This window comes from Oncorhynchus masou, unplaced genomic scaffold (assembly GCF_036934945.1).
Source record: "Oncorhynchus masou masou isolate Uvic2021 unplaced genomic scaffold, UVic_Omas_1.1 unplaced_scaffold_2416, whole genome shotgun sequence".
Classification (NCBI taxonomy): domain Eukaryota; kingdom Metazoa; phylum Chordata; class Actinopteri; order Salmoniformes; family Salmonidae; genus Oncorhynchus; species Oncorhynchus masou.
The window spans coordinates 18,443-31,770 of NW_027008870.1; the positions used below are offsets into that span (position 1 = coordinate 18,443).

The window sequence follows — 13,328 nt, forward strand, 5'->3', positions numbered from 1 at the left end:
TAGTTGTTGATGATGAGACCCAGGTCTAGTGTGTAGTCTGACTAGTTGTGTTGATGAGACCCAGGTCTAGTGTGTAGTCTGACTAGTTGTTGTTGATGAGACCCAGGTCTAGTGTGTAGTCTGACTAGTTGTTGTTGATGAGACCCAGGTCTAGTGTGTAGTCTGACTAGTTGTTGTTGATGAGACCCAGGTCTAGTGTGTAGTCTGACTAGTTGTTGTTGATGAGACCCAGGGCTAGTCTGACTAGTCTGACTAGTTGTTGTTGATGAGACCCAGGTCTAGTGTGTAGTCTGACTAGTTGTTGTTGATGAGACCCAGGTCTAGTGTGTAGTCTGACTAGTTGTTGTTGATGAGACCCAGGGCTAGTGTGTAGTCTGACTAGTTGTTGTTGATGAGACCCAGGTCTAGTGTGTAGTCTGACTAGTTGTTGTTGATGAGACCCAGGTCTAGTGTGTAGTCTGACTAGTTGTTGATGAGACCCAGGTCTAGTGTGTAGTCTGACTAGTTGTTGATGAGACCCAGGTCTAGTGTGTAGTCTGACTAGTTGTTGTTGATGAGACCCAGGTCTAGTGTCTAGTCTGACTAGTTGTTGTTGATGAGACCCAGGTCTAGTGTGTAGTCTGACTAGTTGTTGATGAGACCCAGGTCTAGTGTGTAGTCTGACTAGTTGTTGTTGATGAGACCCAGGTCTAGTGTCTAGTCTGACTAGTTGTTGTTGATGAGACCCAGGTCTAGTGTGTAGTCTGACTAGTTGTTGTTGATGAGACCCAGGTCTAGTGTGTAGTCTGACTAGTTTGTTGATGAGACCCAGGTCTAGTGTGTAGTCTGACTAGTTGTTGATGAGACCCAGGTCTAGTGTGTAGTCTGACTAGTTGTGTTGATGAGACCCAGGTCTAGTGTGTAGTCTGACTAGTTGTTGATGAGACCCAGGTCTAGTGTGTAGTCTGACTAGTTGTTGTTGATGAGACCCAGGTCTAGTGTGTAGTCTGACTAGTTGTTGATGAGACCCAGGTCTAGTGTGTAGTCTGACTAGTTGTTGTTGATGAGACCCAGGTCTAGTGTGTAGTCTGACTAGTTGTGTTGATGAGACCCAGGTCTAGTGTGTAGTCTGACTAGTTGTTGTTGATGAGACCCAGGTCTAGTGTGTAGTCTGACTAGTTGTTGTTGATGAGACCCAGGTCTAGTGTGTAGTCTGACTAGTTGTTGATGAGACCCAGGTCTAGTGTGTAGTCTGACTAGTTGTTGTTGATGAGACCCAGGTCTAGTGTGTAGTCTGACTAGTTGTTGATGATGAGACCCAGGTCTAGTGTCTAGTCTGACTAGTTGTTGATGAGACCCAGGTCTAGTGTGTAGTCTGACTAGTTGTTGTTGATGAGACCCAGGTCTAGTGTGTAGTCTGACTAGTTGTTGATGAGACCCAGGTCTAGTGTGTAGTCTGACTAGTTTGTTGATGAGACCCAGGTCTAGTGTGTAGTCTGACTAGTTGTTGTTGATGAGACCCAGGTCTAGTGTCTAGTCTGACTAGTTGTTGTTGATGAGACCCAGGTCTAGTGTGTAGTCTGACTAGTTGTTGTTGATGAGACCCAGGTCTAGTGTGTAGTCTGACTAGTTGTTTGATGAGACCCAGGTCTAGTGTGTAGTCTGACTAGTTGTTGTTTGATGAGACCCAGGTCTAGTGTGTAGTCTGACTAGTTGTTGATGAGACCCAGGTCTAGTGTGTAGTCTGACTAGTTGTTGATGAGACCCAGGTCTAGTGTGTAGTCTGACTAGTTGTTGATGAGACCCAGGTCTAGTGTGTAGTCTGACTAGTTGTTGTTGATGAGACCCAGGTCTAGTGTGTAGTCTGACTAGTTGTTGTTGTTGAGACCCAGGTCTAGTGTGTAGTCTGACTAGTTGTTGTTGATGAGACCCAGGTCTAGTGTGTAGTCTGACTAGTTGTTGTTGATGAGACCCAGGTCTAGTGTGTAGTCTGACTAGTTGGTGATGAGACCCAGGTCTAGTGTGTAGTCTGACTAGTTGTTGTTGATGAGACCCAGGTCTAGTGTCTAGTCTGACTAGTTGTTGTTGATGAGACCCAGGTCTAGTGTCTAGTCTGACTAGTTGTTGTTGATGAGACCCAGGTCTAGTGTGTAGTCTGACTAGTTGTTGATGAGACCCAGGTCTAGTGTGTAGTCTGACTAGTTGTTGTTGATGAGACCCAGGTCTAGTGTGTAGTCTGACTAGTTGTTGTTGATGAGACCCAGGTCTAGTGTGTAGTCTGACTAGTTGGTGATGAGACCCAGGTCTAGTGTGTAGTCTGACTAGTTGTTGTTGATGAGACCCAGGTCTAGTGTAGTCTGACTGACTAGTTGTTGATGAGACCCAGGTCTAGTGTGTAGTCTGACTAGTTGTTGATGAGACCCAGGTCTAGTGTGTAGTCTGACTAGTTGTTGTTGATGAGACCCAGGGCTAGTGTCTAGTCTGACTAGTTGACTAGTTGTTGATGAGACCCAGGTCTAGTGTGTAGTCTGACTAGTTGTTGTTGATGAGACCCAGGTCTAGTGTCTAGTCTGACTAGTTGTTGATGAGACCCAGGTCTAGTGTGTAGTCTGACTAGTTGTGTTGATGAGACCCAGGTCTAATGTGTAGTCTGACTAGTTGTGTTGATGAGACCCAGGTCTAGTGTGTAGTCTGACTAGTTGTTGTTGATGAGACCCAGGTCTAGTGTGTAGTCTGACTAGTTGGTGATGAGACCCAGGTCTAGTGTGTAGTCTGACTAGTTGTTGTTGAAGAGACCCAGGTCTAGTGTGTAGTCTGACTAGTTGGTGATGAGACCCAGGTCTAGTGTGTAGTCTGACTAGTTGTTGTTGATGAGACCCAGGTCTAGTGTCTAGTCTGACTAGTTGTTGATGAGACCCAGGTCTAGTGTGTAGTCTGACTAGTTGTTGATGAGACCCAGGTCTAGTGTGTAGTCTGACTAGTTGTTGTTGATGAGACCCAGGTCTAGTGTGTAGTCTGACTAGTTGTTGATGAGACCCAGGTCTAGTGTGTAGTCTGACTAGTTGTTGATGAGACCCAGGTCTAGTGTGTAGTCTGACTAGTTGTTGTTGATGAGACCCAGGTCTAGTGTGTAGTCTGACTAGTTGTTGATGAGACCCAGGTCTAGTGTGTAGTCTGACTAGTTGTTGTTGATGAGACCCAGGTCTAGTGTGTAGTCTGACTAGTTGTTGATGAGACCCAGGTCTAGTGTCTAGTCTGACTAGTTGTTGTTGATGAGACCCAGGTCTAGTGTGTAGTCTCACTAGTTGTGTTGATGAGACCCAGGTCTAGTGTGTAGTCTGACTAGTTGTTGTTGATGAGACCCAGGTCTAGTGTGTAGTCTGACTAGTTGTTGATGAGACCCAGGTCTAGTGTGTAGTCTGACTAGTTGTTGTTGATGAGACCCAGGTCTAGTGTGTAGTCTGACTATTTGTGTTGATGAGACCCAGGTCTAGTGTGTAGTCTGACTAGTTGTTGTTGATGAGACCCAGGGCTAGTGTGTAGTCTGACTAGTTGTTGATGTTGAGACCCAGGTCTAGTGTGTAGTCTGACTAGTTGTTGTTGATGAGACCCAGGTCTAGTGTGTAGTCTGACTAGTTGTTGTTGATGAGACCCAGGTCTAGTGTGTAGTCTGACTAGTTGTTGTTGATGAGACCCAGGTCTAGTGTGTAGTCTGACTAGTTGTTGTTGATGAGACCCAGGTCTAGTGTGTAGTCTGACTAGTTGTTGTTGATGAGACCCAGGTCTAGTGTGTAGTCTGACTAGTTGTTGTTGATGAGACCCAGGTCTAGTGTGTAGTCTGACTAGTTGTTGTTGATGAGACCCAGGCTAGTGTGTAGTCTGACTAGTTGTTGTTGATGAGACCCAGGTCTAGTGTCTAGTCTGACTAGTTGTTGATGTTGAGACCCAGGTCTAGTGTGTAGTCTGACTAGTTGTGTTGATGAGACCCAGGTCTAGTGTGTAGTCTGACTAGTTGTTGTTGATGAGACCCAGGTCTAGTGTGTAGTCTGACTAGTTGTTGTTGATGAGACCCAGGTCTAGTGTGTAGTCTGACTAGTTGTTGTTGATGAGACCCAGGTCTAGTGTGTAGTCTGACTAGTTGTTGTTGATGAGACCCAGGGCTAGTGTGTAGTCTGACTAGTGACTAGTTGTTGTTGATGAGACCCAGGGCTAGTGTGTAGTCTGACTAGTTGTTGTTGATGAGACCCAGGTCTAGTGTGTAGTCTGACTAGTTGTTGTTGATGACCCAGGGTCTAGTGTGTAGTCTGACTAGTTGTTGTTGATGAGACCCAGGTCTAGTGTGTAGTCTGACTAGTTGTTGTTGATGAGACCCAGGTCTAGTGTGTAGTCTGACTAGTTGTTGATGAGACCCAGGTCTAGTGTGTAGTCTGACTAGTTGTTGATGAGACCCAGGTCTAGTGTGTAGTCTGACTAGTTGTTGTTGATGAGACCCAGGTCTAGTGTCTAGTCTGACTAGTTGTTGTTGATGAGACCCAGGTCTAGTGTGTAGTCTGACTAGTTGTTGATGAGACCCAGGTCTAGTGTGTAGTCTGACTAGTTGTTGTTGATGAGACCCAGGTCTAGTGTCTAGTCTGACTAGTTGTCTAGTTGTTGTTGATGAGACCCAGGTCTAGTGTGGAGTCTGACTAGTTGTGTTGATGAGACCCAGGGCTAGTGTGGAGTCTGACTAGTTGTGTTGATGAGACCCAGGGCTAGTGTGTAGTCTGACTAGTTGTTGATGAGACCCAGGTCTAGTGTGTAGTCTGACTAGTTGTGTTGATGAGACCCAGGGCTAGTGTGTAGTCTGACTAGTTGTTGATGAGACCCAGGTCTAGTGTGTAGTCTGACTAGTTGTTGATGATGAGACCCAGGTCTAGTGTGTAGTCTGACTAGTTGTTGATGAGACCCAGGTCTAGTGTGTAGTCTGACTAGTTGTTGTTGATGAGACCCAGGTCTAGTGTGTAGTCTGACTAGTTGTGTTGATGAGACCCAGGTCTAGTGTGTAGTCTGACTAGTTGTGTTGATGAGACCCAGGTCTAGTGTGTAGTCTGACTAGTTGTTGTTGATGAGACCCAGGTCTAGTGTGTTGTCTGACTAGTTGTTGATGAGACCCAGGTCTAGTGTGTAGTCTGACTAGTTGTTGTTGATGAGACCCAGGGCTAGTGTGTAGTCTGACTAGTTGTTGATGATGAGACCCAGGTCTAGTGTCTAGTCTGACTAGTTGTTGTTGAGACCCAGGTCTAGTGTGTAGTCTGACTAGTTGTTGTTGATGAGACCCAGGTCTAGTGTGTAGTCTGACTAGTTGTTGATGAGACCCAGGTCTAGTGTGTAGTCTGACTAGTTGTGTTGATGAGACCCAGGTCTAGTGTGTAGTCTGACTAGTTGTTGGTGTTGAGACCCAGGTCTAGTGTCTAGTCTGACTAGTTGTTGTTGTTGAGACCCAGGTCTAGTGTGTAGTCTGACTAGTTGTTGTTGATGAGACCCAGGTCTAGTGTGTAGTCTGACTAGTTGTTGATGAGACCCAGGTCTAGTGTGTAGTCTGACTAGTTGTGTGGTGATGAGACCCAGGTCTAGTGTGTAGTCTGACTAGTTGTTGATGAGACCCAGGTCTAGTGTGTAGTCTGACTAGTTGTTGATGAGACCCAGGTCTAGTGTGTAGTCTGACTAGTTGTTGATGAGACCCAGGTCTAGTGTGTAGTCTGACTAGTTGTTGTTGATGAGACCCAGGTCTAGTGTGTAGTCTGACTAGTTGTTGTTGTTGAGACCCAGGTCTAGTGTGTAGTCTGACTAGTTGTTGTTGATGAGACCCAGGTCTAGTGTGTAGTCTGACTAGTTGTTGTTGATGAGACCCAGGTCTAGTGTGTAGTCTGACTAGTTGGTGATGAGACCCAGGTCTAGTGTGTAGTCTGACTAGTTGTTGTTGATGAGACCCAGGTCTAGTGTCTAGTCTGACTAGTTGTTGTTGATGAGACCCAGGGCTAGTGTCTAGTCTGACTAGTTGTTGTTGATGAGACCCAGGTCTAGTGTGTAGTCTGACTAGTTGTTGATGAGACCCAGGTCTAGTGTGTAGTCTGACTAGTTGTTGTTGATGAGACCCAGGTCTAGTGTGTAGTCTGACTAGTTGTTGTTGATGAGACCCAGGTCTAGTGTGTAGTCTGACTAGTTGTTGATGAGACCCAGGTCTAGTGTGTAGTCTGACTAGTTGTTGTTGATGAGACCCAGGTCTAGTGTCTAGTCTGACTAGTTGACTAGTTGTTGATGAGACCCAGGTCTAGTGTGTAGTCTGACTAGTTGTTGATGAGACCCAGGTCTAGTGTGTAGTCTGACTAGTTGTTGTTGATGAGACCCAGGGCTAGTGTCTAGTCTGACTAGTTGACTAGTTGTTGATGAGACCCAGGTCTAGTGTGTAGTCTGACTAGTTGTTGTTGATGAGACCCAGGTCTAGTGTCTAGTCTGACTAGTTGTTGATGAGACCCAGGTCTAGTGTGTAGTCTGACTAGTTGTGTTGATGAGACCCAGGTCTAATGTGTAGTCTGACTAGTTGTGTTGATGAGACCCAGGTCTAGTGTGTAGTCTGACTAGTTGTTGTTGATGAGACCCAGGTCTAGTGTGTAGTCTGACTAGTTGGTGATGAGACCCAGGTCTAGTGTGTAGTCTGACTAGTTGTTGTTGAAGAGACCCAGGTCTAGTGTGTAGTCTGACTAGTTGGTGATGAGACCCAGGTCTAGTGTGTAGTCTGACTAGTTGTTGTTGATGAGACCCAGGTCTAGTGTCTAGTCTGACTAGTTGTGTTGATGAGACCCAGGTCTAGTGTGTAGTCTGACTAGTTGTTGATGAGACCCAGGTCTAGTGTGTAGTCTGACTAGTTGTTGTTGATGAGACCCAGGTCTAGTGTGTAGTCTGACTAGTTGGTGATGAGACCCAGGTCTAGTGTGTAGTCTGACTAGTTGTTGATGAGACCCAGGTCTAGTGTGTAGTCTGACTAGTTGTTGTTGATGAGACCCAGGTCTAGTGTGTAGTCTGACTAGTTGTTGTTGATGAGACCCAGGGCTAGTGTGTAGTCTGACTAGTTGTTGTTGATGAGACCCAGGTCTAGTGTGTAGTCTGACTAGTTGTTGATGAGACCCAGGTCTAGTGTCTAGTCTGACTAGTTGTTGTTGATGAGACCCAGGTCTAGTGTGTAGTCTCACTAGTTGTGTTGATGAGACCCAGGTCTAGTGTGTAGTCTGACTAGTTGTTGTTGATGAGACCCAGGTCTAGTGTGTAGTCTGACTAGTTGTTGATGAGACCCAGGTCTAGTGTGTAGTCTGACTAGTTGTTGATGTTGAGACCCAGGTCTAGTGTGTAGTCTGACTAGTTGTGTTGATGAGACCCAGGTCTAGTGTGTAGTCTGACTAGTTGTTGTTGATGAGACCCAGGGCTAGTGTGTAGTCTGACTAGTTGTTGATGTTGAGACCCAGGTCTAGTGTGTAGTCTGACTAGTTGTGTTGATGAGACCCAGGTCTAGTGTGTAGTCTGACTAGTTGTTGTTGATGAGACCCAGGTCTAGTGTGTAGTCTGACTAGTTGTTGTTGATGAGACCCAGGTCTAGTGTGTAGTCTGACTAGTTGTTGTTGATGAGACCCAGGTCTAGTGTGTAGTCTGACTAGTTGTTGTTGATGAGACCCAGGGCTAGTGTGTAGTCTGACTAGTTGTTGTTGATGAGACCCAGGTCTAGTGTGTAGTCTGACTAGTTGTTGTTGATGAGACCCAGGGCTAGTGTGTAGTCTGACTAGTTGTTGTTGATGAGACCCAGGTCTAGTGTCTAGTCTGACTAGTTGTTGATGTTGAGACCCAGGTCTAGTGTGTAGTCTGACTAGTTGTGTTGATGAGACCCAGGTCTAGTGTGTAGTCTGACTAGTTGTTGTTGATGAGACCCAGGTCTAGTGTGTAGTCTGACTAGTTGTTGTTGATGAGACCCAGGGCTAGTGTGTAGTCTGACTAGTTGTTGTTGATGAGACCCAGGTCTAGTGTGTAGTCTGACTAGTTGTTGTTGATGAGACCCAGGGCTAGTGTGTAGTCTGACTAGTTGACTAGTTGTTGTTGATGAGACCCAGGGCTAGTGTGTAGTCTGACTAGTTGTTGTTGATGAGACCCAGGTCTAGTGTGTAGTCTGACTAGTTGTTGTTGATGTGACCCAGGGCTAGTGTGTAGTCTGACTAGTTGTTGTTGATGAGACCCAGGTCTAGTGTGTAGTCTGACTAGTTGTTGTTGATGAGACCCAGGTCTAGTGTGTAGTCTGACTAGTTGTTGATGAGACCCAGGTCTAGTGTGTAGTCTGACTAGTTGTTGATGAGACCCAGGTCTAGTGTGTAGTCTGACTAGTTGTTGTTGATGAGACCCAGGTCTAGTGTCTAGTCTGACTAGTTGTTGTTGATGAGACCCAGGTCTAGTGTGTAGTCTGACTAGTTGTTGATGAGACCCAGGTCTAGTGTGTAGTCTGACTAGTTGTTGTTGATGAGACCCAGGTCTAGTGTCTAGTCTGACTAGTTGTCTAGTTGTTGTTGATGAGACCCAGGTCTAGTGTGGAGTCTGACTAGTTGTGTTGATGAGACCCAGGGCTAGTGTGGAGTCTGACTAGTTGTGTTGATGAGACCCAGGGCTAGTGTGGAGTCTGACTAGTTGTGTTGATGAGACCCAGGGCTAGTGTGTAGTCTGACTAGTTGTTGATGAGACCCAGGTCTAGTGTGTAGTCTGACTAGTTGTGTTGATGAGACCCAGGGCTAGTGTGTAGTCTGACTAGTTGTTGATGAGACCCAGGTCTAGTGTGTAGTCTGACTAGTTGTTGTTGATGAGACCCAGGTCTAGTGTGTAGTCTGACTAGTTGTTGATGAGACCCAGGTCTAGTGTGTAGTCTGACTAGTTGTTGTTGATGAGACCCAGGTCTAGTGTGTAGTCTGACTAGTTGTGTTGATGAGACCCAGGTCTAGTGTGTAGTCTGACTAGTTGTGTTGATGAGACCCAGGTCTAGTGTGTAGTCTGACTAGTTGTTGTTGATGAGACCCAGGTCTAGTGTGTTGTCTGACTAGTTGTTGATGAGACCCAGGTCTAGTGTGTAGTCTGACTAGTTGTTGTTGATGAGACCCAGGGCTAGTGTGTAGTCTGACTAGTTGTTGATGAGACCCAGGTCTAGTGTGTAGTCTGACTAGTTGTTGTTGAGACCCAGGTCTAGTGTGTAGTCTGACTAGTTGTTGATGAGACCCAGGTCTAGTGTGTAGTCTGACTAGTTGTTGTTGTTGAGACCCAGGTCTAGTGTGTAGTCTGACTAGTTGTTGTTGATGAGACCCAGGTGTAGTCTGACTAGTTGTTGTTGATGAGACCCAGGTCTAGTGTGTAGTCTGACTAGTTGTTGTTGATGAGACCCAGGTCTAGTGTGTAGTCTGACTAGTTGTTGTTGACGAGACCCAGGTCTAGTGTCTAGTCTGACTAGTTGTTGTTGAGACCCAGGTCTAGTGTGTAGTCTGACTAGTTGTTGATGAGACCCAGGTCTAGTGTGTAGTCTGACTAGTTGTTGATGAGACCCAGGTCTAGTGTGTAGTCTGACTAGTTGTTGTTGATGAGACCCAGGTCTAGTGTGTAGTCTGACTAGTTGTTGTTGTTGAGACCCAGGTCTAGTGTGTAGTCTGACTAGTTGTTGTTGATGAGACCCAGGTCTAGTGTGTAGTCTGACTAGTTGTTGTTGTTGAGACCCAGGTCTAGTGTGTAGTCTGACTAGTTGTTGTTGATGAGACCCAGGGCTAGTGTGGAGTCTGACTAGTTGTTGATGAGACCCAGGTCTAGTGTGTAGTCTGACTAGTTGTTGTTGATGAGACCCAGGTCTAGTGTGTAGTCTGACTAGTTGTTGTTGATGAGACCCAGGTCTAGTGTGTAGTCTGACTAGTTGTTGTTGATGAGACCCAGGTCTAGTGTGTAGTCTGACTAGTTGTTGTTGATGAGACCCAGGTCTAGTGTCTAGTCTGACTAGTTGGTGATGAGACCCAGGTCTAGTGTGTAGTCTGACTAGTTGTTGTTGAGACCCAGGTCTAGTGTGTAGTCTGACTAGTTGTTGATGAGACCCAGGTCTAGTGTGTAGTCTGACTAGTTGTTGTTGATGAGACCCAGGTCTAGTGTCTAGTCTGACTAGTTGTTGATGAGACCCAGGTCTAGTGTGTAGTCTGACTAGTTGTTGTTGAGACCCAGGTCTAGTGTCTAGTCTGACTAGTTGTTGTTGATGAGACCCAGGTCTAGTGTGTAGTCTGACTAGTTGTTGTTGGTGAGACCCAGGTCTAGTGTGTAGTCTGACTAGTTGTTGATGAGACCCAGGTCTAGTGTGTAGTCTGACTAGTTGTTGTTGAGACCCAGGTCTAGTGTGTAGTCTGACTAGTTGTTGTTGATGAGACCCAGGTCTAGTGTGTAGTCTGACTAGTTGTTGATGAGACCCAGGTCTAGTGTGTAGTCTGACTAGTTGTTGATGATGAGACCCAGGTCTAGTGTCTAGTCTGACTAGTTGTTGTTGAGACCCAGGTCTAGTGTGTAGTCTGACTAGTTGTTGTTGATGAGACCCAGGTCTAGTGTGTAGTCTGACTAGTTGTTGATGAGACCCAGGTCTAGTGTGTAGTCTGACTAGTTGTGTTGATGAGACCCAGGTCTAGTGTGTAGTCTGACTAGTTGTTGGTGTTGAGACCCAGGTCTAGTGTCTAGTCTGACTAGTTGTTGTTGTTGAGACCCAGGTCTAGTGTGTAGTCTGACTAGTTGTTGTTGATGAGACCCAGGTCTAGTGTGTAGTCTGACTAGTTGTTGATGAGACCCAGGTCTAGTGTGTAGTCTGACTAGTTGTGTTGGTGATGAGACCCAGGTCTAGTGTGTAGTCTGACTAGTTGTTGATGAGACCCAGGTCTAGTGTGTAGTCTGACTAGTTGTTGATGAGACCCAGGTCTAGTGTGTAGTCTGACTAGTTGTTGATGAGACCCAGGTCTAGTGTGTAGTCTGACTAGTTGTTGTTGTTGAGACCCAGGTCTAGTGTGTAGTCTGACTAGTTGTTGTTGTTGAGACCCAGGTCTAGTGTGTAGTCTGACTAGTTGTTGTTGATGAGACCCAGGTCTAGTGTGTAGTCTGACTAGTTGTTGTTGATGAGACCCAGGTCTAGTGTGTAGTCTGACTAGTTGGTGATGAGACCCAGGTCTAGTGTGTAGTCTGACTAGTTGGTGTTGATGAGACCCAGGTCTAGTGTCTAGTCTGACTAGTTGTTGATGAGACCCAGGTCTAGTGTGTAGTCTGACCAGTTGTTGTTGATGAGACCCAGGTCTAGTGTGTAGTCTGACTAGTTGTTGTTGATGAGACCCAGGTCTAGTGTGTAGTCTGACTAGTTGTTGTTGATGAGACCCAGGGCTAGTGTGTAGTCTGACTAGTTGTTGATGAGACCCAGGTCTAGTGTGTAGTCTGTCTAGTTGTTGTTGATGAGACCCAGGTCTAGTGTGTAGTTGACTAGTTGTTGTTGTTGAGACCCAGGTCTAGTGTGTAGTCTGACTAGTTGTGTTGATGAGACCCAGGTCTAGTGTGTAGTCTGACTAGTTGTTGATGAGACCCAGGTCTAGTGTGTAGTCTGACTAGTTGTTGATGAGACCCAGGTCTAGTGTGTAGTCTGACTAGTTGTGTTGATGAGACCCAGGTCTAGTGTGTAGTCTGACTAGTTGTTGATGAGACCCAGGTCTAGTGTGTAGTCTGACTAGTTGTTGTTGAGACCCAGGTCTAGTGTGTAGTCTGACTAGTTGTTGTTGATGAGACCCAGGTCTAGTGTGTAGTCTGACTAGTTGTTGTTGATGAGACCCAGGTCTAGTGTGTAGTCTGACTAGTTGTTGTTGATGAGACCCAGGTCTAGTGTGTAGTCTGACTAGTTGTTGTTGATGAGACCCAGGGCTAGTGTGTAGTCTGACTAGTTGTTGTTGATGAGACCCAGGGCTAGTGTGTAGTCTGACTAGTTGTTGTTGATGAGACCCAGGGCTAGTGTGTAGTCTGACTAGTTGTTGTTGATGAGACCCAGGGCTAGTGTGTAGTCTGACTAGTTGTTGTTGATGAGACCCAGGTCTAGTGTGTAGTCTGACTAGTTGTTGTTGATGAGACCCAGGGCTAGTGTGTAGTCTGACTAGTTGTTGTTGAGACCCAGGTCTAGTGTGTAGTCTGACTAGTTGTTGTTGATGAGACCCAGGTCTAGTGTGTAGTCTGACTAGTTGTTGATGATGAGACCCAGGTCTAGTGTGTAGTCTGACTAGTTGGTGATGAGACCCAGGTCTAGTGTGTAGTCTGACTAGTTGTTGATGAGACCCAGGTCTAGTGTGTAGTCTGACTAGTTGTTGATGAGACCCAGGTCTAGTGTGTAGTCTGACTAGTTGTTGATGAGACCCAGGTCTAGTGTGTAGTCTGACTAGTTGTTGATGAGACCCAGGTCTAGTGTGTAGTCTGACTAGTTGTTGTTGAGACCCAGGTCTAGTGTGTAGTCTGACTAGTTGTTGTTGATGAGACCCAGGTCTAGTGTGTAGTCTGACTAGTTGTTGGTGATGAGACCCAGGTCTAGTGTGTAGTCTGACTAGTTGTTGATGAGACCCAGGTCTAGTGTGTAGTCTGACTAGTTGATGATGAGACCCAGGTCTAGTGTGTAGTCTGACTAGTTGTTGATGAGACCCAGGTCTAGTGTGTAGTCTGACTAGTTGATGATGAGACCCAGGTCTAGTGTGTAGTCTGACTAGTTGTTGATGAGACCCAGGTCTAGTGTGTAGTCTGACTAGTTGTTGTTGTTGAGACCCAGGTCTAGTGTCTAGTCTGACTAGTTGTTGATGAGACCCAGGTCTAGTGTGTAGTCTGACTAGTTGTTGTTGTTGAGACCCAGGTCTAGTGTCTAGTCTGACTAGTTGTTGATGAGACCCAGGTCTAGTGTGTAGTCTGACTAGTTGACTAGTTGTTGTTGATGAGACCCAGGTCTAGTGTGTAGTCTGACTAGTTGACTAGTTGTTGTTGTTGAGACCCAGGTCTAGTGTCTAGTCTGACTAGTTGTTGTTGAGACCCAGGTCTAGTGTGTAGTCCTACTAGTTGTTGTTGTTGTTGTTGTTGACGGCCGTGTGCTGTTCCTCTCTCAGGACCCTGATGAGTCGCTGACTGATGAGGTCATCGCCCAGCAGCTGCAGATGGACGAGGACATGGAGTTGGAGAGGCAGGTCCACGAGGACGAGGAGTTTGCCAAGACGCTGGCCATGTTGGACCAACAACCACACGCCAAAAAGGTGAAGAGTACACACACA

The 13,328-nt window shown here is 46.1% G+C and overlaps 1 protein-coding gene across 1 annotated transcript in view; it reads left to right on the forward strand.

Annotated features, from left to right (window-relative positions):
* The window catches only part of LOC135533508 (replication factor C subunit 1-like), a gene marked incomplete at its 5' end in the record, with an annotated part of 65,247 nt that overhangs the window by 16,441 nt on the left and 35,478 nt on the right, over positions 1-13,328 (forward strand). The window contains one exon of the mRNA XM_064960800.1: positions 13,167-13,310. Within this exon, the coding sequence (XP_064816872.1) occupies positions 13,167-13,310 (144 nt within the window). The remainder of the gene's footprint in view (positions 1-13,166; positions 13,311-13,328) is intronic.